The 27,565-nt window shown below is 41.1% G+C and overlaps 1 protein-coding gene across 2 annotated transcripts in view; it reads left to right on the top strand.

Moving 5' to 3' along the window:
- Gyg1 (glycogenin 1) overlaps positions 1 to 27,416 on the top strand; it is a gene marked incomplete at its 5' end in the record, with an annotated part of 32,181 nt that extends 4,765 nt beyond the window's left edge. Inside the window, 4 exon segments of one of the 2 annotated variants that reach the window (XM_013502749.1) lie at positions 7,930 to 8,056; positions 23,925 to 24,144; positions 26,275 to 26,325; positions 26,594 to 27,416. In XM_013502749.1, coding sequence (XP_013358203.1) covers positions 7,930 to 8,056; positions 23,925 to 24,144; positions 26,275 to 26,325; positions 26,594 to 26,767 — 572 coding nt within the window. 2 annotated transcript variants of the gene reach the window in all.
- Between the last annotated feature and the right edge of the window lie 149 nt (positions 27,417 to 27,565).

Below are 27,565 nucleotides of genomic sequence, written 5' to 3'. Positions count from 1 at the left end.
AAGTCCACTGTTGGTCTTAACCTTCCCGTCAGAGCATGACTTTCTTCACCTCCTGTATAATAGGAGGTGAAGAAATAATTTGAAGGAATTATTTCCTCCTATAATATAAAGGAAGTAGATGCAATTTGGCCGGACATTCAGTGCAGCTATTCTCAATTTCAGTAAGTGAATCACATTCTAAAGAGATCTTTTGGCCTGCCAACTGCCTGAAACCCATATGATTTTAATCTGAAAAGAGAATCTAGCTTCTAACCTAGAAGGGTATTACATGCTGTTGGGAGATAAGAATTTAGATACCAAACAGCCATGTGCCATAATAAATCATCCAGAGTACAATTTTAAAATAGGAAACTCATTAACTGGGGGAGGCGAACCTGGACCATGTGCTATGTCTGAGAGTCTAGAGGCACTGTTGTTAAACAGCCTGCGTGTGTGGAAAGTGCTCAACTAGAAGGCACTTTCTGCTGTTTCACCCAGAACCTGAAACCACTGTGAGAGTCTCCCTGTGCCTGCTAGCACATTCCATTATTCAGCAGCAGGGTTTCTGGACGCTGGCCTTCCTCAGAGGTACTCCACTTACTAGCTGGTTGTAGCAAAGGATTGAATTTGCTCTCTTAATAGAAATGCTTAATTGAAAGAGTTAAGCTGTCATCTCTGCAGATGAGACTTTCATTCTCAACATGTTTCGGTTTAGCAGAAGCATAAACTAGCAGCTCTTAACTGAACAGTCGTTTCCACTTGAAATATATGTTGCTGAGCTTTACTACATAATAGAAAAACACTCCCTAACCTGGATGCCTGCCCTTCTCTGGAGGGGTTTGCTGTGTGCTTAGATCACTACCTGTATAACAGAAAAATTTATGGGACTTATGCTTGATATCATTAAAATATTTGTTTATATACAGCATCCTTAGTCTACAGGAGTAACCTTGCTTTCCTCAAATTTTTCAGTATGTCTATTTTATAAAAATAATACAATTTTTATTTTAAAGCTTGTTTAAGAATTATTGATGTATCACACCATAGGCACTAAGATGAATATATTCAACTGCTCTACCATTGCATATATATATTTTTTACTATCTGTAAGTGCCCCCCTGCCCCCAGGCTTATTCAACAGGGGCTGAAGTCCCAGTATTTTTAGGTTAGTGTTACAGGAGACTAGTTTTGCTGTTGTGTCTGTTTGAATGTCATAGAAGTACTACTCAACCTCTTGCCCATGTTCAAAAGAAATTGATGGGGACCTGCTGTCCAATGACAAGTCCCATAGACCGCTGGTGAGATTTTGCAGCTGCTTCCAGAGGCCCTCTAACCTGAAGGAATGTGGTGGTCATTGTCCTAATCGGCAGCCCTGTCATCACACCACAATCCCCCCATGCCTTTGGCCAAGAGAAAACTCCTAATATGGCAAACCGTGCTAGGTACCCTGACTTCTCTTTTCTTTCCAAATATCCAGGGTGTTAGAATTTAGAACTAGTGACTACATGTCTAATTCATCGCTGATGTCTCATTTTCCATAGCAAAGAGTCTCAGTCCAAATTGCTGCACTGTTGCTTTGTGTTTTCAAATTGTCTTCGTACTTGCTTCATCAGTGAAGTTACATTTCCTGCAAAGTTGAACAATAGCGGTTATGAAATAGATATACACTCACATGTTATAGGATGTGACAAGCTATAAGGGTCAGTGTTTATCAGTAAGAAGGGGAAAAGAGGTGATGGTGTAGAGGATACTAATCAAAAGTTGTCCCCTCCATGTACTCATGCGACATGAAGCTGATACACTTGACTCTTAATTTGACAAAGTCGGTCTGAATGCACATCGGAGTTTATTTTCTTCTCCCCCACAACTCTTAATATATCTTAAATTAAGGATTCTTGTGCAGTTGAAGAGTTTCATGTTTGAAAATTGCTGTGTATTAAATTTTATCTGTATGTATTAGTTTCAAAAACCTAAATCAGAGGAATTCATATTTTCCAATTTTTAAATTTTGGTATTACTTAGTTTAATTATTGTAACCTAAATACCCTAAACTTGTTACTGGTATGCTGAAATTTTGGTCTGTAGTTGAATTTTCAAAAAAAAGCAAAAAACAGAGAACGAATTGGTGGCGCAGTAGTAAGTTTGGTTTTACTGTAAATGGAATCCAAGATCTGCTATGAGGTCATTATAGCTGGAACTTTCAGATTCCAAATAGATACCAATACTTTGAACAGAGTAGAAAAATGTTTTGAAATGTTAAACAGAAACGGTTTGGTCCTGAATTCTAGTAAAGTATAAAATTGACCTCACAGCCACCTCCTCTAATCTTTATAGTTAATTAGGCTTCTTGCTGGACCTGCCCAAAAAAGGAATGAAGGACTGAGGTAGTATTTCAAGATAGGACTTGTCCAAACCACACGAGCTCAGCAACTCTGCTGCGCCTCGCTTGGTTTCCTGATGTGATAGGTTCTGCGCTGACCATCAGCTTCCTTTGGGAGGCTTATTGTTGCCCTTGCAGTTTTGTATCAGTTGGTCCGAAAATAACTACAGTATTCTCTTGCATTATGTCATTTAATTGATAATTCAGGTAGTATCTCGAATAAGATGGAAAACAAAAGCCATAACATATAATAGCAAAATAAATGAGTACACATAGGGGTTTTTTATATATAAGAGCTATTTTTTATCTCACTGTACCTATGAGTCTGGTTTTTAACTTAGCCATCTGTTTGTCGCTAGCTTTGTAACCAGCTGAGACCATGAACCCCGTGAGAAATGGAGAGGGAAGAAGGGACTAGCGTGTTGTGTGTACACAGACTCTTAGACGCTAGTTATTTTATGTTTTCATCTATTTCTCAACAGTCCTATGAGGTATGCATTTACTTACTTAGCAAATATTTATCGAGGGCCTGCTGTTAAGCTGTTACTGGAAACCCTTCATTGCTCAGGACAACAGCTTTCCCTGAGCTGGTGGCAAAGCCAGGACTTTCTCAACTCTGGGGCTGTGTGGGTTTTTATTTTTTCCCATCTGTGTATTATCCCACACTACAGCATTCTGTAGGATGGGTCCCAGTGGTGATACAGAATGGAAGAAGGTCCCTGTTTACCTCGGCCTTTTTTGTTGACTACATAAAATTCATTTCTCTACGTAGACATAGCAGCTGGTGTATTCATCATTTTATAGAAGAGGAACTAGAGGCTCAGGTCTTCTGTCTCTACAGCTATTATTCTTCCCTTCTGACCCATGTAGCTAAAAATGCTTTGTCATTTTAAATCAGCAATACAGTCAGTAGTCCTGCAGTGTTTCATGAGGTCTAGTGTTCTTGGAAGAATTACACTCTCCTACATTCCTATAGTAAGACTCAGTATTTCAAGTCATTTTAGTTTCTAGTCTGGGCAAGATGCTTAGTTAAAAGGCCAGGAGTAGGTATAAATACTACATAATTTTACTCCTGCCTCTGTAAAGCTTATGTTCTCTGAGACTTTATGGATATTTAATTTAATAACTAATGATACAGTTATATAATCATGATTTTGCTAAATTCAAAATGTGAGAGAATCTATACCAAGAGGGCCTACTGTAGACTAATTAAGCCAAGAATAAGTGTTTTCTTGCATTTATCAGATAGTTTAATAAATGGGTTACTATGAATCTATTTTTTTACAAAATGACAACATAAAACAAAAGCTATAATGAAGTGGTAAAAGTAAGTCAGTTGTTCTTTTGTGGATTGAAGACGGGGAGATGCAAGGAAGCTTGGGCCAAGTGCCTGGATTTCCATAAGCCACCTGGGGTTAATCCGCTGATCCTCCGTAAACCTCCTAGGAATATCCCCCAGAGCTGGGCCGTTCATAAACTATAATTTAGTAATCCTTGGCACGCTCCCTATAAGCAGTAATGATGATACCTGCCAGCTAGCTATCTTGTAGGAAGTTGGTTTTAAAGCATGAATCTCATGTTTATTCCAGCAGTTTTCAATGACTTGATTATAATATAAAACATATTTTATTTTGAATTATTTGCTTAACACCTGCCCCTCTGTGTTCTTGCTGGATAGAGAGCCATTTGAGAGCTGGAATCTATCTTATTCATCTTTACATAGGTTATGGCTATCCAAAACGTACAAAATTTTAGACGTTTTCTATAGAAACGTCATTTTTTTAAAAATTGCATCCTCAGATGTGGTAAAAAGGGAGTCATTGTCCAAAAGGTTCCCAGTGCTTTTCATATTTTCATATGCAAACACGTCACCTCAGAAAGTAGATTCTGGGGCTGGGGATTTAGCTCAGCGGCAAAGCGCCTGCCTGGCAAGCTCAAGGTCGTGAGTTCGGTTCCCGGTACCGGAGAAAAACCAAAAAAAAAAAAAAAAAAAAAAAAGTAGATTCTGATTCTGCAGGTCTGGGTTGGGGCTCCACATTGTACCCTCCTACCAGCATCCAGGTGGCACCCGTGTTACCAGGGCGTGGGCCGGTAACACGTTAGAGAGCGCAGCTATAGGGTGATCATTCCTGTGCTGAGATCCTGGGGTTCACACTTAAACTAGTTGACTCCCCCACCCTGCCACAGGAGGCAAGTCAACTGCTGACAAGTTTCAAGAGAGTGAGCGAATACTGGACAAAACTCCTAGGCTTTTTGTAGTGAGAATCCAGCGTTCATGGCATCCTTGTTTGTTTTATATCACAGGCATACTTAGATTCCCATTCTGCTCTGAATTGTGCGTTCCTCCGGAGACTTCTAGAGAGAAAATATGCCAATGCTACGCCTAGATCTTTCCAATGACGTTTCAATATTTGTCTGACCTTGAAATGCTGAATTGTACATTTGAAAAAAAGATGGTTCAGATCTCTAGATTGCTTAAAAAAATAAGGCACACACTACTAGGTGGGATTGAATTCTGTTTTTAATCCACAGCTTTGGGCTGACAGGTGACCTCTGTAGTTGCATAATAAGCTCGGTGGCCATGGACATTTCACCACCCTCTGCAGGCAAGGTTCTTGTTAGGTTTCAGGCCTGGCCGGTTTAATGGGCACCATTCATTTACCAAGCTACTTTGCTGTTTTTTCCTCCTTGCCTGTGTCATGTCCCTCTAGAGCTTCCTGGTCCTTTTGTAGTACACGGCTGATGGGCTGGTGCTGTTCGCAGGGTACCTAAGGCTAAACAGAATCAGCCTTTTGTGGCCGGTGGAAGCCAGCCAGAGCCTGAGGGATCAGCAGCGCTGACTCCCGTTTACCAGGCTTACACAGGGCGGATTTGGAAGTTAAACTGCCATGCAGGCCTCCAAGGAATTAGAGTTCTTTACTGCATTACATGCAGCCAGTAGGCATTTTAAGTAGAATTTCTTGTAGAAAGTTCTTATAATATGTCTTAAAAAAACAAGTAGTACGAAAAAATGATGTCCAGTTTTACAAAGTTCAAAACAGAAGCGATGACTTATATTGCCTGGGGATATATACTATATGTAGTAAAATACAGGAAAGCAAGAAAGTTACAAACAGAACTCACAATTAAGAGCTGTGTTTGGGAGGATGGGCAATGAGATTGAATTGGGGAGCCCTCACAGGGGACACAATTGCTAATGTTCGTGTTTTTCAATTGGGTAGTGTTTGTAGATATTTGTTATCAATATGTTTTATGACCTGCACACCCATGCCTAGCCTCCCAGAGTGCTGGGATTAGAGCACTGTGCCACCACATCCAGTTTATGTTTTTCTGTTGATAGCATCAGACCTCATAATGAAAATAGATTAATAAGTGAAGAATGCTTAGAAAGATCTTAGTATAAATTTTTTTTTTTCCTGTACCAGGAATCGAACTCACGACCTCGCGCTTGCCAGGCAGGCGCTGTGCCACTGAGCTAAATCCCCAGCCCCCAAGATCTTAGTATAATTCTCATTCTTGCCCCCTTTGTATTAATATTTTAAAATTACAAAACTAATAAAAGGAAGGGTAAAGGGAAGGAACATCTATAGCATCAGTACTCTGATGTAATCACTGTTTCATTTTTCTGTATGAATGTTTATTAATATTTATGTTCTTATAATCACAGTGCAAGCAGATATATAATATATATACACACATATGTGTATTTTACACAGCAGATGATATTCTTTATATATATAGCAGTTTAGTGGTTTAGTGATATTCCCACCAGTAGCATTTCCATAGTGTAATATTTAAGTTGTTTTAACTTTCTGGCCATTACAGGATATCCTCAAGGCTCTTCTGTTTATTCCATAAATAATTTGTCTTCAGGCATTCTGCTATGTGCCAGAATTAGAATGATAAGCAAAAAGAGCCATAATTCCTGTTCTGGTGGAATTTAGAATCTAGTGACTAACAGTTCTTGATTGTATTTTGCATTTCATCTTCATTTTCTTGGACTTTTTAAAAATACTTTTTTATTTTGAGTGACTTATAGAGTCACTCAAAGCGCTGTGATAAAAAATTACGCGGGAAATCTTACGTTCTGTACTGATTTTCCCCAGTGGCAATATCTTTCACAGCTGTACTACCGGATGCAATGCCTGCCTGGGAAGTGTGAGGTCCTGAGTTTGATTCCTGGTACCCAAAAGAAAAAATAAATAAAAATAGAGAAACAACTGTACTACCAACCAGGGAACTGACATTGATGTATTCTGCCAGTCTTGCCCCAGCTTCTGTATTCATTCGTATGTGTCTGTGTGTATGTATGTGTTTTCTGCTGTTTATTATGTGAGCAGATTGTCGTCACCATTGCCACAGTGAAGACACAACAGTTGCCGCACAAGGACTCCTTGTGATACTCTTTCATAGCCACGGCTATCTCCTTCTCCCCTTTCTAGTCCCTGGCAACTACAGATGTGTTCTCTACCTGTAGTTTTATCACTTGAAGGTTGTTATATAACGGAATCACACAGCGTACAGTCCTTTAGTATTTGAGGTGGTTGTTTTTTTGGTTTTTTTTTTTTTTTTTGGTACTAGGAATCAAACTTGGGATGTTGTGCTTGCCAGGCGGGCTATATCCCCAGCCCCAGCATTTGAGTTTTTGACCCAGCACAGTTCTCTAGAGATTCAACCAAGTCATGTTTATTTTTTCCTTTTTATTGTTGAGTAATATTCTTTTGTGTGAATATATTGACATAGCTGTTGAAGAATGTTTGGGCTGTCGCCGGTCTTGCCCTTATGAATACACTGCTGTGAACCTTTCCTTGGCCTTTGATGATGTAGGGGAAAGGAAATTAAGAATTCAGATCTCTGTACCTCAGTCACTAGTGTCCATTCCCACATTTGGAATGTCTTTGAAGTATCCAGTGTAAGACTCTGGGGAATGGCATAATGTTTTGACTTTACTAATTTGTACCTCAAAGTATATCAGTTTATCCATATTGCTAAAATTGTCTTGTTTTCATATTTGTTTGTTTCTTAGTCTGTTCAGATTGCTGTGGCAAAATACAACAAGCTGGGAGGCTTATAAATAACAGTGATTCTTTCTCAAAGTTCTGGATATCAGGAAGTCCAATGTCGAACTGCCAGCAGACTTGGTGTCAGGGGAGGGCCTACCTCCTGCTTCATAGATGGGTGTCTTTTTGCCATAACTACATGTGGCCAAAGGAGGGGACCTCTGTCAGTCCTAATTCAGTTCACCTTAGGATGTAGAGTTTCAACATAAAAAATCTGGGGGCCATGAACATTCAGTCCATGCCATCCTTGTAACAATGAAATATATTCATTGCCATCTTCGTTATCCTTTAAAACTTAAGAAGGAGAACTCTTAGATTTTCTGTTAAAGTGCTTGTCTCTGGAAGACTAGGTGTCTCTCAGAACCTCTTTAACACAGAGAGATTTCTCCACGGACTTTTATTATTTTATAAAACAACTGCTGCATAATTTAAAGGTGTGATTATATACTGCCATATTGAACTATCTTTGAAGTTTATTAACCATAATTCCTTCTTTTTCTTTGCTTTCAGGTGGGGACCAGGGCTTACTGAACACATTTTTTAGCAGCTGGGCAACAACAGATATCAGAAAACACCTGCCATTTATTTATAACCTAAGTAGCATTTCTATATACTCCTACCTCCCAGCATTTAAAGCGTAAGTACAAATGGCTTAACTGTTGTTGGGGACAGGGAGGGCAGGGGAGTGGGGTATAAGATGTTTGGGAGGTGTCTCGTTGTCTCCCTGAGGGAAATACTACCAGTCAGGAACTTCGAGGTCTTCTTCTTCTGTGAAACATGGCCGCAGTTGTGACTGGCTTTGGTGTCGTCAGTTAGGTCATCTGGAGGGCCCCAGACTGCCTTAGAGGACAAGATTGCCCCCAGTGGTCCCTGTATTTCCTGCCTGCTGGTAAGTCCTCCATACATCATGGTCAAGTGCACGGAAGGCGAGATCCATACCTAGGCATAAACGCAGACTCTGACTCATAACTGCTCCCTGAACTTGAGTTTTCCTACCTTGCCCAGAGAGGGAGTTAACAGCTCCCTCCATGATTGTTATGTGGAGACATAACAATGTCTCCACATAACGAGACACCAGCAGCAGTGCGGTGTCCTGGTTAAGAGTAGCTCTGGTGCCGGGTTCTCCCAGGGCACATCCTGGAGTAGTCTCTTACTGGACGGAAACCTTGGACTGGGTACTAAACACTCTGCCTTGGTGTCTTCATGGGGTCACGGTGTGCGTTAAGGGAGGTACTCGTGGAGCATGGTTAGAGGAGGGTCTGGCCTGTGCGCAGTTAATGGTAGGGTGTTTGTCATTTTGGCTGTCTGTCAGCATAGTGTTAAGAATAATTCCTGAAGCCAGAAAAGCAGGGCACTATGTCTGTACTCTGTCATGTACCTCAGGATGATTTATGACTGTGTTCCAGTTTTCCATATGTAAAACAACAATGAAAATAGTATCTACCTCATAGGCTTGTCCAGAGGATAAAGTACGTTGATGCGCCTGCGTTCTAAGTGGACATTTGTCTTTGTTGTCATCATTGTTTTTGGTAACGCCCTTGTTTACTCGCTGGTACGGTGAAAACACAGCAGCTAATACAGCCTCGTCGCAGTGTTTATCTCCCTTCCCGGGCCTGGGCCCTGTTCTTTACTCTCTGACTCAGTGCGTTGAACTGAGAAGATGATTCAGATTTCTTGAATTGGGGCCTAGCTGTCAGGTTGATCTCGAGACAGCGCCGTGAGCAGCGAAGCCCTTTATGGAGCTGGGCTTGTCTTTCTAATCTCTATCCTGCATTGGCATTCCTGCGTAGGCAGAAAACAAAAGGCCTTTCACTCCTCGTATGTCATTATCCAGTGTCCTTATTACTACCACAGTAATAAGCATGCCTGTCTTCCTGTGGCCGAAGTGCTTCCTTCTCTGTTTTTGAGCAGACTCTCAGCATTCCCCAGTTAGGAATCGAAGCATATGATGTTCTTTCTTCCCAAAGTGCCCCCTTGGCATTCGTCTATGACATTATGGCCTGTCGGTTCTCTGCCCTTCCCCCAGTGAAACAGCCAAGCTCTAAAACGTACCAACTATATTTTGAGTAAAGGAAACAGAAAAGGATTTAGGATCAAGAGAAGAGCAGGAGGAGCATCATTTTCTTCCCTTAGTATTTGGCCTTGTAAGATACGAAGCTCTCCTACATAGGACTGTGGACCTGATTTATTTGGATCTTTATTGCCTCATGACTAGCCCTGCCCTCAGCGGGTCTGAGGACTGATCACAGAGCTTCACGCATGCTAGGCAAGTGCTTTATCACTGAGGCTCCATCCCCAGCCCTATAATTTTTTTTTTTTCATTTTGAGATAGGGTCTTACCAAGTTTCCCAGGCTAGCCTCACACTGCACTCCTGCCTCAGCCTTCTGAGTAGCTGAGATCACAGGCGTGTGTCACTGCCGGGCCAGCCCTGCCAGTTTGAACGTGTTCCTACGAATTATAACAGCTTGACCCCTAAAGGTGAAGTTGTCCACAATAGGGAAGTTGCTTATAGTTTAATTGACTAAATTCAGCTTAGCAAGCAAACAGGTGATAGTGTCGAGGAGAAAGAATTTTTAATAGCGTGACCGCTACACCCAGTGTCACACAGTGAACCGAGGATCTTAGAGTGACCCTTCTGGGTGGCGTGGATCTGACATCCTCCACTTGTTCTGTTCCCAAGCAGGGAGAGCCTAGTGTTTGCTGGGTCACTATTTTCCTCTGACTTAGTTTGGTTCTATCTGATTTTATCTTACTTGCCAACACGGAACCCATTGTACCTTTCAGACCCAGCCTGGCTTTCGTGGACATGGCTTACATTTATCTTAACACAGAAGAACAAGAACCAGATGTAGCAGAGGCAACTGAGGTCTCCTTATCTCAAGAATCCAGTTGTTTGATGTCCTCTAAGTGGATTTCCCAGAGAAAGCTTGAGATCTAGAACTAAAGTGGCTAGAATGGTTTTTTTTCTCATAGCTCAGCGAGTGAGTGCTAATTTTGGAAACCTCTGATTTATTGCCATCGCTGTAGAGTATATGACGCATTGAGGCAGTGAGGAGCAATTCCACTCCCTGGCCAGACATCAGGCAGCTTGCAGGCTGCCAGGAGCTCACACTGCTTCTGCACAGCTTGTTCTTGGTGTTGCCAGCTCTACTTCTCTGTGATAAGATTGCTCAAAGCCAAGCCTTGTCTCACCTCTTGCTGCCCGTTTAGGAATGTTGAAAGCAGACCAGAGAACTCATTTTCTCTTCCTTCTGCCAGAAAGTGTTTTTATTTTTCTTGCAGAGGTCTATCTTCAGAGATATCTCCCGTATAGTTCTTTATATGTGTAGAAGGGGTGAAAAGATGTATGTCATTTTAAGTTACTGTAAAATGGTTCAAATCCCTTTTAAACCTAAATACCCTATCGTGAACATTTGTGTCCCTATAGCTATTCCTGAAAGAGTACTGCGAATTTGAAATGTCGTCCTGGGTTCAGAATTACTCTGGTACTCTGATATTAAGCAGCTCCTTCCTAGGTGCTTTACCTGGGTCACCGTGGGTGATGGCACATGGAATCAGTTCCAGGGAGTGGTTTAGGGCAACTTGAACTTCCTGGACGAAATTGAAGATTTGTCCCACAACTCAATAACCATGTATGCTGAGGTCACCAAGGCAGTGTTTGGGTGTCCCAGAATCTTGAGACTTGGTTGTCTTAGAACAAGGTCGGAGCCTTTCAGCAGAACTATTGAGCTATTATATGAAGTTCAGCCTAAAGTGAGTCAAACTTAACCATGAATTTGAGCCACAAAGTAACATTCCTAATGCTTTTCTGTACATTCCATTTGGATAGAAGAAAATATAAAGGTAACACTTAAAAGTTTTACCACTATTTATTTATTATGAGTGATTCAGAATCACTCATAATAAATCACTCATCACAGAAAGAGTGATTCAAAATACAGCAGTCTCAGGGTTTTGGATAAAGATGTAGAAAAGTAAAAAGAAATGAAAAAGGTTATGTGATTCACTCATCACGTGCCACCACGCCCAGCTTGTTTTACCACTTTAGAAGTTTACTGAAACATAGCTTCTAAAACACAAAATTAGTAACATTTTTATAGTAGAAGGTCCTCTTTATTTATTTTTTTTTTTCCAGTACCAGGAATCGAACTCACGACCTTGCGCTTGCTAGGCAGGCACTGTGCCACTGAGCTAAATCCCCAGCCCAGAAGATCCTCTTTAATACAGCATAATTTGAGAACTGCAATGTTATGTTTAGTTGTTTCTAAGCTAATTTTTAGCTATATGCATTGGGAAACTAGTTATTGATGTGTTTCTCAGTGGATTAGTGCTGTTGAAAATGCCTCGCATAATCTTTGGAATATAGTAGGCTTTAATGAATATTAGTTTTCTAAAGAAGTTTTCTGTACCTGGAGGGCCCCTTTTATTCATAAAATAGAATTTGGTTTGTTTGTAATGCTAGAAAAAAATCTCTTTGGAATCAGTCACTTAAGCCAAGCATGGTGGCACACGCCTATAATCCCAGCACTTGGGAGGCCAAGGCAGGATGATCACTGTGAGTTTGAGACCAGCCTGCGCTACAAAGTGAGCTCAAGCCCAGCCTGAACTGCGTAGTGAGACCCTGTCTCCAAAATAACAAAAAAGAATCAGTCACTTTGTGCTGTCTGAGCGTTCTGTCATAGCCACAGCTGTTTAGGTCATCTCATGCTTTATAAAACATGCCCAAAGTAAAGATAAAGAATTCTCTGGCCAAGGATATAGCTCAGCGGCACAAATGCCTGCCCAGCAAGTGCAAGGTCCTGAGTTCAATTTCTGGTACTAAAAAAGAAAAAAGAATTCTCTGATATTGCCTCATCCCACTCAAGAGACTGGTCAAATTGATTTCGTACAAAGCCCAATTTACACCAAATAGTTTCATAAAAATATTTTTTATTTTACCTTTTCACTTGAGTTTAAATATGCCTGGTGAGAATTAAAATGTTCCCCAGTTATTTTACTGCTTTGAACTTCTTTGAGGATAGTCATCCATATCAAGAATGTGGCTTATTCACTAAGACCTTATCAAGCATGCTTCAAATTAATATTTTCAGAAGTTGAACCTTTCCTATCCTAAATTATATTGTTCTTGTACATTTCTGACTTGATTGGTTTTACATGATCCCGGGGTCCCCTGGACCAGTGCTGTCTCTGTGACTATTTTCATTGAGGCCGTAACCTTTTTCATTTCTTTTTACATTTCTACATCTTTATTCAAAACCCTGAGACTGTTGTATTTTGAATCACTCTTTCTTTCCCTGCAGCCATTTGTTGACGTACTCCCGGTTTGTTCCCTTGGTAACTGCGGAGCATGCGCAGTATGGTCAGCTGCCGCGCAAGGCGCCAAGAGTTGACCCGTTCTGCACTTGCTTAGGTGTGCAGTTACCTATACACTGCACGGCACAGTCCTTCAGGCATCGACTGCTGAGGAAGAAGCAAGTCGTGGCTGTGCAGACATCTTGTTCTTTTCTGATGTTAGTGATCCCTTTTGGACTTCAGGGACCAAATAATGTTATCATCTAGTCATTCTTACTCGTGTCTAATTGTTTATCCGCCCTTGGATCTTACTGCTGTCTGTTCTGCTGTCCTACCTGTCTTGACTAGATAGCTTCCATATCAGACTAAATCCAGCTTTTATCCTTTTTTTGTTTTACTCAGTACAGTGAATCAAACCTCAGAGCCTACCTAGAACTCTGCCTTCAAGGCTGCTCTGACAATAGGCAAATGAGAGTGCGACCCCGGGCGGAGGTCAGGTTGCTGTACCAGCAGGAGAAGGGTGCTCATGGCAGGCCAAAAGTGAAAGCATTGAGTGGAAGATAAACCTTCCTTGGAAGCTGTGTACTGTGTTTGTCCTACAAATATGCTTTGTTTCTGCTACGCAGAATTTCAAACTCAGTCTTTGATGTTTAAAAATCAGGGAATTAGCCAGGCATGGTGGCGAGCACCTGTAATCCCAGCACTCCAGAAGCTGAGGCAGGAGGATCTTTGTAAATTTGAGACCAGCCTGGGCTACAAAGTGAGCTCAAAGCCAGCTTGAACTGCATAGCAAGACCTTGTCTCAAAAAGACCGAAAAAAAAAAAAAAAAGCATGGAATTTCATACAAAACACAGATTTCAAATGTCTTTGGTAAAGTCAAATATTTGGTAGGATATATCAAATAGGATTACTAGGGACTCATGACCTAAGCTGCTGGAGTGATGGAATTTTCATTTTCTTGAACTGGGAAGGACTGTGAGTGAGGCCGGTTCTGGGGGCAAGGGCTGATCGGAGATGTATTGAATGTGTTTGGTTTGGAGTTGATGAGGGATACATGTTAGCATCCTAAGTAAAAGCTGGAAGTAGGCAGGCAGATAAGAAAGTCAGGAGGAAAATCTAAGTGAGGAAAAACCATGAGACTTGCCAGCATAGAAGTGATATTTACAGCCACGGGACAAGATGATGCAGCCTAGGGAGTAGTTATTGATAGAAAAAAAATTCTGAAGATTAAACCCCGAGGCAGGAAAACAGGAAGAATAGGGAAAGAGACCAAGAACAGCAAGTTACAAGGAGACAGGAAAGTGTGGTGTGACGGAACCCACACAAAGAAAGCTCTAAGCGTGGAGTGACCAGATCTGGGTTAGCTGCCATGATAGGTCTGATAAGAGAACAGCTAAGAATTAGCTCTGGCGTAGAATACAGAGGTCACTAGTGACTTTGGCAAGAGTACCTCTGGTGAAGCAGAGGAGGAGAAGCCTAACACAAGGTTGTCCAAGAGAATGGAGGTAGTGAATGTACACGCCTCTTCCGAGGCATCTGCTTTCAAGGGGAGCAGAAAAATAGATTGGCAGCTGGGCAGGAACATAGGGTCAAAAGAGGATGGTAGTGCCTGTTTTGTAAATAGAGCAGGTGTTACAGCATATTCTTCTACTGGTGTCGGAGACCTGCACAGAGGTAACAATAAATGCAGAAAATCGAGGAGAGGCATTGGAGTGATGCCTGAGTAAAGAGGATGGGACCTTGTGCACAAGGAGAAAGGGTCACTTCAGGTAAGATCCGCACAGTCCATCCTTAGAAACATGAAAGCAAGTTAGCATGTGGGACCGGAAGGCAGTAGGCGGGGCAAGTTTGTTTGGGTGCATAAATGAGCAGCCAGACAGTATAAACTAAAAAAAAAAAACAACTGACCTGCTACCGGCCGGAGAGTCCTTATAACGTGCTAGCATTGTGAGTCTTTCCCTGACCTCATTTGTGAAAGAGACCAACCTTGTAGGCGGTGTTCATAGATGAGGACTTCCTCTAGTTAGTAAAGCCTGGGTTTGAGTGCTGACAAAGTTCTGATTTCCAGGGCGTTGTCAGAGGATTCACTTGCAAGACAAGCAAAAATTAGGAGCTTGCTGCGGTCACTGTTGTTTGTGTCTGGAAAGCAGTCGTGTTCTGAGGGTAGGACATGCAGTCCCCTGTACCCGACAGTCCCTACCTCACTAGGTGACGCCTCTGTATAATCAGCCCTATCCCTTGGACACTTGAGTTTGTGCCTCTTGATTTTAATTGTGGGTGGGTAAGAGGAGGAGTGTTGTGGTGAGGGAGGACAGGTGGCTAAGTGGGGGTGAGAGGAGGAAGGGCTTACGTACGCTTGTACCCACAAGTGTGAGTGAGTCTGGGAAGGTGCGTGAGTGAGTAGCGACAAAGCAATGATCATGAGTCACTGCATGGGCAAGAGGATGCTTGGCACTGTTGCTCTGTTTTTTCAGAGCAGTGTTTCGAATAAGCTGTCTTCCTTAGTACGAAATCGAACATTGAATATAAAACACTTGCTGAGAGCTAAAAATGCTTCTGTGTATATTCTCATGGATTAGTTCCTTTTCCATTCCAAACAGTTTTATAATTTCACCGGCATGTGCCCAGTTACATTTCTCCACTACTAAACTAGTCATGAAAATTCTATCTGATCTTTCGGTAGCGTCAGGTCACAGGGATTATTTTAACGGCTAACATAAGCAGTATTATTGCTGGCTCGGGTTCAAACTGTGTCTTGTGATCTGGACGACTCTTTAGAGATTCTATCAAGTTAAAATTAGAACATTTATTTTAAGAGATGTATGCAAGCTGAGATAAATCCCCCTTACTGAGTCAGAATGAATGGCGCAGTAATTTAGAGACAATTGTAATATATACCCAACTTTTTTTTTTCCTGGCTGGCAATATGGTGGATAAATTAGGGCATGAGTCAGTGAATCTCTGTTATCCTTCATTCTGAGTTGAGGTCAGTTGGGCTTATCTTCCTCCATCAACATTTCCTTCACCAATTCATTAGCTATTTTGCTTTTAGCCAAGCAGTTGGCTGACACCTGATTGTCACTTTTGGTGGGTAAAAACAGCACTAGAAATACCACGTGTTACCCTTCTGTAAGTGTGCTCCCAAATTTGCATTTAGGCTAATTTTTTCCCTGTAGTGCCAGGGATCCAACTCAGGACCTTGCACATACTACATGGAAGCTTTTCCACTGAAGAGCAACCTCCCAGTTCCTAAAATATTCTTTGAGGCAAGAAATAACTTCCATTTTTACTTATGCCCTTGTTCCTTACTTTGATAGGATTATTTTGGATTTTCATAAATGTTGAAGGGTGAACTGATTGAGATGATCAAAAAATGCTCTTGGAAACATAATCTAAACATAATAATTGTTTGAAACTCACCGATTCATTGTAACTCTAGATTAAAAAAACAGACTAGTATTTGAGACCTTTCACTCACCTATTTTGTGTACCACGTATTATCATGAAAACCTATGGGATAAGTCCTTCAGCCTCTTTTGCTGGGTAAACAAACCCCACTTTGCTGTACAATTAGAAAATAGTTCTGTAGTTAAAGGAACTCCTAATCCTTCTGGTGAGGTGGCTGGTGTGGGCCCAGAAAGTGTCCTCTGCACCCAGCCAAGGATAGCCCTAGATAATTTCCAGGAATGTACTTTGATGACTACATAGATAGAACTCCAGTACACTTCCTTCCCTTCTTCTCCTCAAGCTTCATTATATTCTCCCACTTAGCAGCTGCCTTCTGTCCCATTCCCTCTGCCCTCCTGCGACGGGGCTGTGGGCTGGCGCCAGTGGTCCATGATCAGTGATTACCCAGACCTGCTCTTCTTGTGAAGATCCCTTTCTCTAAATGTGCTCTCTTCCTATCCTCCGCTGTTACTCACGTCTATGCGTGTCGAGTGTGTGGCAGCTCAAGTCATCCAAATTCTGAATGCATCCAAAAATAAAAAGAGTTCCCGTTGCGTACTGGACAGAAATAGGGCTGTGCACAGCCTGAACTCATGACATCCGAAGCCTCTGCGTGATTTCTGTGTGGTTGCTTAGCTCCTCCCCTCGTGTTCTCTCCGCCTTCGCACTCCTGAGTCCTCGTGGGCTGTTCAGCTGCACCCTCCAAACCTGGCTCCCGTTAGCTTTTCCAGGAAAACTACTCCCACATTCCAGTGTGTTACTGCTGCTTTGTCACAGAAGTTTGGTCACTGCTGGGAGGGGGTGTCGCCTTCTCTGTGCCACCTTCCACCGCTCCGCTCACCCCTTTGTGCCTCCCCACCCAGCCCCAGCTTACTAGCCCCCAAGGATTTCCTGCCTTAAAGCAGAAAGGGCAGTTCCACCCGCATTGCTGACCACTTCAGTGCTCATTTTCTACCTCAAACAATCTTATCAAAGAATTTCTTAAAATTAAGGCCGCTTTGTCTATGAAAGGACTATCCAGTGCATAGCTAAGAAACGTCCTTTGAGAGAGAAGCCTTCTAGCCATAGGAGATAGCAGTGATTTAGCCTTAAAGAGACACTCGAAAACAGACACCTGATGGTGGAGCCCAAAGCTGGAGCCCCATTGCAGGACAACGGAAGTGTCCCGATGGCACTCCTAGTGACACTCAGAGGAAGGCCAGAGAGAGGTGCCAGCCAGTGCGAATGCAGGGGAGCTGCAGAGGCCCCTAAAGCAGTCACAGAGAGGACGCGAGCCATGTGGGCCCACAGACAGGACCGGAGGCCGGGCGCACTTCCGGCCTAAGGCGGAGTGCTGGGCAGTCTTGGTGTGCGCGTGGGTCGGAACATTGTGCCTGTGCATTTTTGTCTGTTCCAAAGTCCCAGCTGACAGAATGAGGTGTTGGACAGCTGATAAGGAGGCCTTGACCCTGCGCAGCAGTCCACCTGAGGGACACCATGGCCCTAAAAGCCATCACCCATTTCTTATTTTCATTCTTCCTATTTTCCTCAATCTTTGCACAAACCATGTCCTTCTAAGAACAGTCTTTCTTCAGACTGTTAGTGCCAACTTGCCCACGTTGTAGCTTTCTCTCCCGTTGGTACTTTCTGTTGCTAGGTCCTTGAGAACTTGGGTCTTCCCTTTTACACTCTCCAGTTGACTGCAGGTGGAGGCTAATGCATGCATTAACCAATGCCACTGTCAGACAATGCCCTCATCATTCTGAAAGTGCCTTACAATAACATCCTGGTTAAGAGCTTTTGCTCTGGTGCCAGACCGCCTGGGTAGAATCCCAGCCGTCACTCACCAGCTGTCTCATCCTTGATGAGTTATTTAACTTCGTGCCTTAGTTGCCTCACATCCTAGTTTTGGAGACGAAATGAAGCAAACCCTGCAAATGCTAAGCAGTGCCTGGCCGGTGTGAGTGTTCATATTTGTGAGCTAGTACTCGTTAATACCGCCTACTCATCTGCGAACTGCTAGGGGAACAGATCAGAAAGGGACAGAGTTCACACTCCGTTCATGTTTTCATTTATTTTAGTTGGCATTGCTACCGTGTTACAACTGTGTATTATGTTTATATTAGGTATAGGTTAATGTGAGCATGGCTATCAATATACAGGTTGAGGCAGTGGTTGGTTAATATAGGACAAGCAGAGAAATGCTGTGGGCAATGAAGTTGAGTCACGAGGAGTGAATGTCTGAGAAAGTGGAAGGAAGACATACCTGTGCTATGTGCAACATTCAGGTTTTAGGTCTCATGGTGTGTATCGCAGGAATGAGGCAGTACCTGTCTACCCACCCCCGCCCCATAAAACACACGCATCTCTGGGATGGGTTTCCTCATGATCATCGCTAGAATATTTGTCGAGAATAGTTGTCTGAATCCTGCCTGTTTTTCCCAGGCATTGTCCTATTCCCACTTCCTGCACAGTCTCCTCTGAGAATCCCACCTGCAGTTACTGCTTCAAAATTCCCGCATCCCTTAACATCAGCATGGCCCTGATAGCCCTGACTTGTTGCCTTGATTGTGCTGTTGTTTTTTGTGGATGACCCGGAACACACATTGAATGTAGCGTAACAGTTGCCTGTTTAGCAGATGGCCATATGTATGGCACAAGTTTGGACCCTATAATATCTATCCTTTGAAGGATACCATTGTGTATGTGTGTGTAAAGTATAGGGCGTATGTAAAGAATAAGCTTGGGGATATCAGGTATTCTTTTCATTTTTGAAAGAAATGTCATGTGCAGTAATCACCCTTAAGAGTAAAGAACTCTACAAGCAGGCTTTTTCTTACATATTTTTGAAGCGGCACCATTACAGGGTGGTCAGAGCAGCTCAGGCTGCATTAAGAGACAAAATTGTACCAAATCCCTCTCTGCCATTTAATGGCTGTGTGGCCCTGAGCAACTCGGTCTCTCTGTGCCTGAACTAGCACATTAATAAAGTCTACTTTGTAGGAATTTCATTATTCTCGACCACATCCTTAAAGTATTTGAGCCCCAAACATAGTAAATTCTCAGATGATATCTATTTAACAGGCCTCTAAGGTTAAAAAATAAATAAACTAACTCTAGGAGTTAGAGAATGTTACGTGAACAGAATCTACGTTATTTTGATCTATACATCATACTCAAATACATTGGGTTCCTATGTAAATCCACTGAAATCTAACATGTGAGCCCCAGCCACCAAGGATCCGTCCTACTTTACCTCGCTTTCCCTATTCAGAGGGCCTTCCCAGGTCTGACTCTGGAGGATGCTTGGCAGTGCGCACAGGTGTTCCCTGCCTGGAACTCCTAGATTATCACCAGATTTCCAGATCCCCTCTGCTGCACAAGCTTGAAGTCCCCAGCTGTCATTGCAGCACCTCTGCCCCCTGCAGCCGGCTTGTGACACCCAAGTTTCCCAGCACTCCCTGTTCTTAAGTTTCCTATTGGCACTCCTTGCGGTCATCTTTACTGTTTTTGTATGCATAGATTTTCCTCCCAGCTCGTACAGGACCAGGCTTCAATCTTACTCCTTTGAAAATACTATTTACTATGAAATACAGCATCTACACAGAAGTGTATGCCAGAAAATGTATACCACTTTATTTTTGTTTTGCTTTTCATGGTGTAACTATTTAGATTTTCCTATTATCTTCCAATAGTTCCCCCACACACAGAATAGCAGATGTGCATTTTTTCAGCATGTGGGGCGTTTTTATTTTGGTGTATGTTTGTGATACATAATAATTACATTCTTAAGCAGGGCATGGTGGCACATGCCTGTAATCCCAGCAGTCAGAAAGAGGAAGATTGCCACAAGTTCAAGGCCCACCTGGACTACATAGCAAGATCCAGTCTCCAAAAAAGTACACACAGGTATCATTACATACATGAGAAATGTCATGCGGGAATCTGTACAGATGTGAGCAATGTTTGAAAGGTATATTTTTCATAATGTATTCAAATACATGAAAATATTCATATGGGAGAGAAGCCAGATGTATGGAGTCAGTGTGGGAAACGCTTCAGTTCTTTCACTTACCTTGAAATACTGAAGGACCTCACGCTGGACAGATCCCCTGTGTAGGTAATGTGAGAAAGCTGTTAGTGATTCCGATGACTTGAGAAAACACGAACAAACAAACCTGCACTGAAAGTAAGTGTAAATGTAAAACATGGGAATTCTTCACTTTCACCCTCCCTTCCTGGCAGCGTGACACTGCACAGTGGGGAAACTCATATTACTGTACTTTATGAAAACACCTCTAGTCATTTTGGTTTCATTTGTAATTATAAAAGAGTGGAGAAGAGTGAGAAACCGGGAACCTAAGTGATGTACACAAATCTTCGGTTAGCCTACATGTAAGAATGCCTGTTGAATTAAATCCCTACGAATGCACAAAGTTCTCAGTGATAATTTTCAGACACCTCTGAACATGTGTCAGATACAGGAAACTTACACAATTATGTAATATAAAAACTTAATGTCAATTACATGTGTCTGGAATGCTACAGAATAAAATGAGGGATCTTAAAAGAAAAAAATTACATTCATCTTGGGGAATTGGTACATATACATATTGCATCTGATCATTTTACTTCCCCTTCCACCCCTTTCCAGACCCCCTTCCCATCTCCACAAATGCTATTTCCTACCAAATTTTATTTCGCTTTTTCAATTATTTATACTGTATTTTGGGTTTCTCGTAGAAGAGAAAGCATACTCTCTTCACCCTTCTGTGTCTGACTTACTTTACTATTATGGCTCAACACCCACTTTCCTGCAAATGACTCAAGTTTATCCTTTATGGCAGAGTAGTACTCCATCGTGTATATATGCCACATTTGCTTTATCCATTCATCCTGTTAATGGACATATAGGATACTTCCATAATTTAACTATTGTGAGTTGTGCTGCCATAAGCATGGATATGCATGTATCACTGTAATTTTTTTTTTAACTCTTGGGAAGCTACCAGGAAGAGAATAGCTGGAACAAATGGAATTTCTAATTTTACTTTTCTGAGAACTCCCCATTCTGATTTCCACAGTGGTTGTACTAGTCTACACTTCTACCAACAATGTACAAGGTTCCTTTTTTTCCCATAGCCTCACCAGCATTTATCATTGTGTCCATCATGAAACCTATTCTTCACGGGGTAAAACGGAATATTGGTGTTGTTTTTGATTTGCATTTCTCCAGTGGCCAAAGATGCTGAACATTTTTTCATGTATTTAATAACCATTTCTACTACTTCTGTGAAGTGTGTGTTCATGTCCATGACCCATTTTCTGGTTGGGTTTTTTTTTTATTTTGGGACATCTAATCTTTTTTTTAATTCTTTATGTATTCAACAGTAGGACTAGTCTTCTGAGCAGTAGCTGGAAAAAATTTTTCCCGTTTTGTAGATTGTCTCTTCACCCTATTGGTTGGTTTTTTGGTTTTGCTTTTAGTTTTGTTTTTTTCTGTGCAGAAGCTTTTTGATTTGATATCATCTTATTTGTTGATTCTTGGTATTATTTCTTGTGCATTTTGGGTTCTGTTCTAAAAGCCCTTGCCTATGCCTCTGTCTTCAAGAGTTTTATCTATTTTTTTCTTCCAACAAACTCAGTGTTTCTGTTTTTTTTTATATCTAGGTCTCTGACCTTTTTTGGTTTGGTTTTAGAACAGAATAAGAGATTTGGATCTAGATTCATTCTTCTGCAAGTGGATAGCCAGTTTTCCAAGCACTTCTTTTTTTTTGAGAGTATCTATTCTCCAGTGTGTTTTGCCCCTTTTGTCGAAAACCAAAATGGCTGGAAACACATAGAGTTGTTCCTGCATACTCAGTTCTATCCCACTGGTCAGTATGTCTATTTTTGTGCCAGTACCATGCGATTTTTATTACTGTAGCTTTGTAGTATAACTTGAAATCTGGGATTGTAATGCCTTCTACTTTGTTTTTGCTCAGTTGCTCTGTCTACTCAGTATCTTTTCTGATTCCATACCAATTTTAGGATTTTTTTTTCTAAATCTATTAAGAATGCTGTTGGTATTTTGATTGGAATTGCATTAAATCATTTTTGGTAATAGAACTATTTTGACACTGTTTGTTTTGCCTACCCAGGAACAGAAGGTCTTTCCATTTTCTAATGTCCTCTTTAATCTCTCTTCAGAGTACTATAGTTTTTGTTGTAGAGGTTTTTCCGGTTCCTTGGTTAGGTTAATTCCTAGGTGTATTTTTTTTGAAGCTACTGTGGATGAGATTGTTTTCCTGATTTCTTTTGTGCAGTGTTTTAAAATACCCACCACATAAATTAAAAAATGCAATAGCACAGTTGGGTGACTGTACATAACAGTAATATACTCCACATCAAACACCTAGAAGAAAATATTTTGAATGTTTTACCATAAAATGGTTCAAGAAGATATGTTTCACGTAATTTGAATCATACTGCACATGTATCAAAATGTCACACTGTGACACTAATATGTACAATTTTCATGTTTCTATGCATAAAAGTTCATTTAAAAAAGAAGTGGAGCACAGTATCTTAGAAGCCTCTTTTGTTCCTTCTAATTAGAGCTTCTCCTTTCTCCCCCGACAGGTTAAACAAATCATGAAATACATATTATCCAGTATTCTAATCTCCAAACAGTGCCTTTCTGTCTATATAAGTAAATCAAATGTGTGATCATTGTTTTACTCATTTTTTTCAATATAAAGGCTTTTAAAACTCATATTTGCTGCATTGGTGTACAGCTAGTTCATTTCAATTGCTGTATTCTGTATTAATATACCAGAAATTTTCTTTTTAGACAAAGATGAAATAGATTCATAACTATAAAACCTCAAAGTGATATTTGATAAGTAAGTACTTCTTGTCTTGCTTCTTTCTAAAGGTGGATCACCTGGGCTAGCTCCAATCTTCTCAGCTCTGTCTGGAGTAATGCCACAGGTTTGATCCTGATCTATGCCATGTTTCCCATTCTTGTGGAAATAGCAGACTACACAGAGCATATTCTCGCATGTTCTCCTGGCAGAAGTTGCAACTTCTCAAAGAGGGTGAACAGAATCAACCAATGCTTCTGTAAGGCATTCTCACTGCTGCCCACTTTCCACTGGCCAGACCAAGCCATAATGGCATATCCAGCTTCCAGTGGAAAGTGTACTTCCACTGCAGAGGCCAGGAGCAGCACACACTTGCTGAGCAGTGAGCGATAACCTAATTTAACATGTGGACATGTGTTTGGGCCATTTCAAACAGTGCTCCTGCTGCGTGGTCTTCTTCTGTTGTACCTGGAACTTAGCTTCTGGGTGGCAGAGCATGAGCACTTTCAACTTTACTGGGAAATAGCAGTTTTCTAAGTGATTGTGCCTTTCCTATCCAGGATGAAGCTGTGCTCATGTTGTTGCACTGAACTACTCCGTTTGCATTTTTATGTGTATTTAACACATAGTTGACTAATCTTTTTTTTTTTTTTTTTTTCAGGCTGGTCTTGAGCTCGCTTTGTAGCCCAGGCTGGTCTCGAACTTGTAACAATCCTCCTGCCTCAGCTTCCCGAGTGCTAGGATTACAGGCGTGCACCACCACGCCTGGCTGGTTGATTAATCTCTAAAGCATCTTTTCTTGGTTTTACAGTGAGGCCAGTTTCTTTTCTAGCTGCTACTACAGGACGGAAGGCGTACTGTTAAGATTACAGAACAGCATCCAGATTATCTGTCTGGACTCAGAATTCACTGACCGTTTCAACTTGTGTTCACTTGGCAGGTTTGGTGCAAATGCCAAAGTTGTGCATTTCCTGGGACGAGTCAAGCCATGGAATTATACTTATGATCCCCAAACAAAAAGTGTTAAAAGTGAGTCCCACGATCCCACTATGACTCAGCCGGAGTTTCTCAACCTGTGGTGGGACATCTTCACCACCAGTGTTTTACCTCTGCTTCAACATCATGGGCTTGTGAAAGACACCTGCTCATACAAAAATGTGGTAAGTTCTGTTTCTATTTTTTCTTTCATATACATTAGTGCTATGCCTTTTAAAACTTGGTATGTCAATAGCGTTTGGGAGTATTTGGTAATATTTTAAACAGAGAGATGATTTTTGTGAAAAGAAAATAATGACTGTCTTAGAATGGAGAAATATCACCACAGGAGTGAAAGTATACCGTGTGGCAAATTTCATCTGATAGTATAAGGAATGTTTTTAGAGGGTTTTTAAAAAAATATACCTGTACATTGTGATTATAAAACTCTTAGCTTATTGTCTACAAAGAAGAATTTCGAGATTATTCTTACTGTAGTAAGCCTATATAAATAGACTGGGGGTGCAGCTCAGTGGTAAGGCATTTTGCCCTGGAGGTAGGGGGAAAACAGCCCATTTAATGTTTTAGAAACTCCAGCCATTTAAATATACCTATTTCATATTTGCCATCTGCTTAGAAAAATGTCTTCAGTGAAAATTACAATATGTACGTTAAATACTTTTCTATAACTATTATTTCTTGTTTATACTACTGTGATTATGCAAGTTTGTAAAAAGAAATCTCTTTTTAACAGGGAGATGACATGTTAACACTTAAACTTTTAGAGCATGTTTAAGGTCCTTGTGGGAGGGTTTTTCTTTTGGATGAATTGGAAGAGAATGAGGAATTAAGCTCGTTAAACATTAAGATAAAAAAACAACTAAATGGACAAATTATAAACAGGAAATTGGTTAATTGCCTGGCTATCATCATAGCACTTTAAAGGATGCTTTTTCCTACAGTATAGATTTTAGTCATTTGCTAGTATTTGTACCACAATATAGAAATGAGAAAGGGAGACACTTTTATTTTAAACACTTCTTATTCTAAGTGTGGTCCATGAAGTAACACTTGTACAGGAGGTGAAACAGTACCTGGCATACAGTAAGTGCTTAATAAAAGTTAGCTATTCTTAGTTAATCCTTACAACTACTGTACCAAGTACTATTAATATCCCATTTATAGATAAACTGAGGCTTAAAGAAGTTACATAACTTGTCTTAGTGGTGTAAGATAACAGCAGAACTGAGACTCAAAATCCAGATCTGACAGACTGTTAGTTATCCTTACCAAAAATTTGAGATGGACCTTGCTTAAAATAGATTCAGACCAGAACTAAGTATAGCACCTTTCATGGCAGAGGGAGCATTAACACATTCATGATGCAGCCATAATTCGTATGTGTCGCTGGTGGGTGGCTCTCAACCACCAGTGGTACACGCATGACATCCCATCATGTATCACTTCGTGGTGCGAGCTGGTGGGAATGTATTAAGCTTTAAATGCTGAGCTATTTTAAGTTAGAACCAACATCCTTCACTAGATTTCAAGGGCCTTTCTCTTAGCAAGTTCACACTAAACTCACAGCCCTCACATTATGAAGCAGAGGACTCCAGAAGAGCCTGTTTACCATTCCTGTTACAAAGGGAAGGCAAAGGCAGGACTGACCCAATGGAAGTGCTTTCTTATGTTGCTTTAACTACATCACAATCCTATACTCAACTTCCTTGCAGTTCCAGTATATTTAAAGTATCCAAAAATTTGTTCCACCATGTTCTCTTAAAAGCCGTTTCCATTTTTACTTATTCACCTTCTTTTTCCCTTTAAAATGTCCAGCCTTCTCACTTTTGCACTGGTATTCCTTCCTTGGTATACTTGAAGTCAACTGCCTATCCATATATGAGTCAAATTTTATTTAGTGTAGATTTGCTGTTTGCTACATTTACCCTGTTCTTTCTGTGACACAAGGGCTGAGAATTATGAACTAAGAAAAGTTGAAGATGGGAATTGAAAGTTGTTCAAAACTAAGCAGATTAACAGAAGCTACAAGAATAGATGCTACTTGGTAATCCAAATGAAAGCTTGAACAGACAATTTGGTACACAGCCTCAAAACCATTTAGCTTTCCTTCTTACAATGTGACCACTTGTGTGTGTGTTGTGGCTCTCTGGGTAGGTTCTCTCTGAAGCGTAGCATCTGAAGTGTATTTCTGTTTAAGTTCTCAACCTTTCTGAGCCCACACAGATTGCGAATTTATCATGACACTTGTGTTCTTTTGCCTATCCATCTTACACTTTCTAATGAACTGTTTGCAGCTTTCAGACTTGGTCTATACACTGGCTTTCTCTTGTGGCTTCTGTAGAAAGGTATGCAGAACTTAAACATTAACCCTGATTAATTTGTTCTCCCAATGTTTCCACTGAGTCAATAAAGTCTTCATTTTGTTAGGAAAAAAAATCATGACCCTTGTATTTTTTGTGTCTTTTTTGTTTGTTTCATGTAATGCTTTTCAGTTTTTGCTACTTTGCATGATAATTCATCCTGGCTTTTCTTACCTTCAATTTATTGCATTTTTTAAAATGATGTGATTTTCCGCTGTCTCAAGGAGTCTCTGATTGTGCTCCTTTTTTCTAGGAACATGTCTCAGGAGCCGTCTCACACCTGTCCCTTGGGGAGAACCCAGCTGCACCACAGCCTTTTGTGTCATCAGAGGAAAGGAAGGAGCGATGGGAACAGGGCCAGGCTGATTACATGGGAGCAGACTCCTTTGACAACATCAAGCGGAAACTTGACACTTACCTCCAGTAGAAGCACTGCCATCTTCCAGTGAACACATCCTTTCAAGGGGACTTGTTTCTGATACTTAGTATCTAGAGCTGGGTTGAGAAGTCTGTTACGGGAGTTCCAGGCTTTCACTAAAACTCCTCACATGAAGGGTTTTTGCAGGTCGACAGGTGAGAACTGGGCAGAAGTTGCAGAGCTGTAGTTCTATTATATGGACAGTGTTGTTTCATAACCCTAGAAATTCTCAGTTATGCTGATTGCCAATGTATGTAGTAAAGGAAACCCAATATTATGCGCTGAAGATGGTTGTACCAACTTGTGTAGAACCAGGTTCCAAATCCATCTCCTTTCAGAACATGGCTTCTGCCCCTTGCCTGCTTGTTATACTCATCAGAAAAGTTGCATTTTAGGATTGCCCAGGGGCTACCAGAGTGGTAATTCTGCTTCAGGTAAAGGCAACCTTTAATAACACTGCTGAGTGATTCATAGCGTATCAACAAATGGTGTTAGCCCATTTTATTTCCTGTCTGAATGTTCACCAGGTCTCTATACACCGTAAGGCAGCATGCTGAAATGCTTTTGTTCAGTTCTATATATGTGAAAATAGCAGTGTGCTCTCTGATGGTTACCTGCAGTTAATACCCTGTATGAAAAATAAAGACTTATTGCCATACCTTGGCTGTTTAATTCATTCCCCATCTCACCCTTAAAAAACATCTGTTAAGGGATTTTTCCATAATTTGTGAATTCTGTCACAGATTTTTAAAGTATAAAGCTTGACACAGGTATGTCTTAGAAACTGCTACCTAAGAAATTCAAATC

This window comes from Chinchilla lanigera, unplaced genomic scaffold (genome assembly GCF_000276665.1).
Source record: "Chinchilla lanigera isolate Chin_1 unplaced genomic scaffold, ChiLan1.0 scaffold00073, whole genome shotgun sequence".
Lineage (NCBI taxonomy): Eukaryota > Metazoa > Chordata > Mammalia > Rodentia > Chinchillidae > Chinchilla > Chinchilla lanigera.
This window is presented reverse-complemented; position numbering and strand designations above follow the sequence as displayed.